General features: G+C 49.1%; 1 protein-coding gene across 3 annotated transcripts in view; it reads right to left on the bottom strand.

Moving 5' to 3' along the window:
* The window catches only part of SRGAP2 (SLIT-ROBO Rho GTPase activating protein 2), a 254,817-nt gene extending 252,967 nt beyond the window's left edge, over positions 1–1,850 (bottom strand). For all 3 annotated transcript variants that reach the window (XM_012001018.1, XM_012001022.1, XM_012001028.1), the window contains exon 1: positions 1,607–1,850. In XM_012001018.1, coding sequence (XP_011856408.1) covers positions 1,607–1,673 — 67 coding nt within the window. In that variant the 5' untranslated portion in view covers positions 1,674–1,850. The remainder of the gene's footprint in view (positions 1–1,606) is intronic.

The following is a 1,850-nucleotide window of genomic DNA, read 5'->3' as shown; positions in this document are numbered from 1 at the left end:
AAAAAAAAAAAAAAAAAAAAAATCTGGTTAAAACTGCAGGGGGGATTCCAAGAGCAAATGCAGTGCATCTGGACAGGACATGGAGGTCAGTGGCCTATTGTTTACAAAAACAGGCCTGGATTATGAACAGTGACAAGAGGCCAAGACCTCAATTATAACTCACAACCACACCTCTCTCAATCTCAGTTCAACTGAAGCTATCAATCACTCAACTCCCCCATCTCTGTAATAAACCTACCAATGTTTTCATCCAAGTGGATAGAAGGCCCCTTAGGGTACCTCCAGCATTGACCAAACTAATGACATAAAAAAGATCCTGTAGGTACAATGAGGACTTCAGACTACCTTCCAACCTTCCAAGAGACAAGGGAGCTGCCGATTTCAAACTCTACCCCTACCCCCAACCCCCAGCAATCATTAGAGGGGAGACATGGCCCTTCCCAGGTCCTCTCTGATAGGAAAAGGTCTCCTTGCACTGGTGCAGGGAAAGGAGGGGCCCCTCCCTCTGTACTCTGAAACAAAGGAAAACCCAGAGCTCCAACCATGTGGTGTAACACTCAAGGCCACCCACCTCTTCCACTCCCCAGCTAAGGTCTCAATGGGCTGGAGCCACATGGCTCTTTCCAGTGACTGACCAGGAAGGGACAGTGCCTTGCACAAACACATGCTGCAGCTCTTTTAACAGGCAGGAACCCTTCCTATGGGAAGTGCTGGTTTAAAAAACGCTATCTGAGTAAGGGCTCTTATTCATGAGTCAAGTCAGACAGTCGACTAGATGAGAAGACAGGTCACTTGGTTTCTCCTAGTCCTCATTTTGCTTTACCCTTCACATTTTTCAGGAGAGGGAAATGGGGCTTTAAAAGCATGTCTTCCAGAGCAGAGGGTCACAGCACAGAAGGGTTAAACAATTATGTCTTCCCATTTTCCAGAATCAGCACCAACCGGCTACCCTAACAACTCTATTCAGATTTAGGTGAGGGCGGAGACCGGGCGTTGGTGGCCTTATTCTATGATCTCTGATTGTACGCAGGCCGACCAGAGACCAGGCAGGTGCAAGGTGCACCCAAGGTGGCAATGGACTTTTGATGCCAATGCCACAGCAAATCTCATGTTTTAATACAGTGCATCTGAAAAACCCCGCCTCTCCCAAGGCTCTCCAAATGGTACACCTTCTCAAGGTTGCCTTTCTGTCTGGACTCCTCTTCAATCTCTGAAACAAACGTCCAAACACCTGTCAGATCTCAGTTGTCTTTTAAGGAAACCTGACCCAGAGAACCGAACCGGAGGCAAATTGTGCCTTTCTCTAAGAGCCTCCTGCCCCTCCCCCCACCCTGTCCAGCTTGGGGGAAAGGACTGCCAAAATCATGGTCAGCCCTACAAAGATACTCCTACAGCCCACTCCAAAAATTCCTTTCCAGTGTCAATGGCCCCTGGCACTGCCCATCCTTTGGAGGTTCAGACCCATCTATGAAACAAACCACCTCTGGGGTCAGCCTGCCCCCATCTGCTCCACCCAAAGAAATGAACAACCTGCAAATCGCGGTGGAAATACACGCCTCACCAGTGCACAGAGCATTTGCAGTGTGCTATTTTTCAAAGCCCTTACCTTTGACCTGAGTATCGTACTCTGCTATGATCTCCTTATCCTTTTTGAATTTGGCTGGAGACGTCATGTTTTCCTTCTTTCTTCCAAATTCGAATTGTGAATTGATAGATCCACGGAAAAAATCCAAACACCTAAATCAATACCTCCAAGACCGCTTCTCTCGAGGGCAGAAGGGCCCCCCGCGGTGGTCTCCAGCGCTCCGTGGAGCGCGGGCTGCGGGCTGGACAGGCGGCTACGGCGGGCA

Source organism: Mandrillus leucophaeus, unplaced genomic scaffold (genome assembly GCF_000951045.1).
Source record: "Mandrillus leucophaeus isolate KB7577 unplaced genomic scaffold, Mleu.le_1.0 Scaffold1174, whole genome shotgun sequence".
NCBI classification, from domain to species: domain Eukaryota; kingdom Metazoa; phylum Chordata; class Mammalia; order Primates; family Cercopithecidae; genus Mandrillus; species Mandrillus leucophaeus.
The sequence above is the reverse complement of the archived record's forward strand: the minus strand, read 5'-3'. Positions and strand labels throughout refer to the sequence as shown.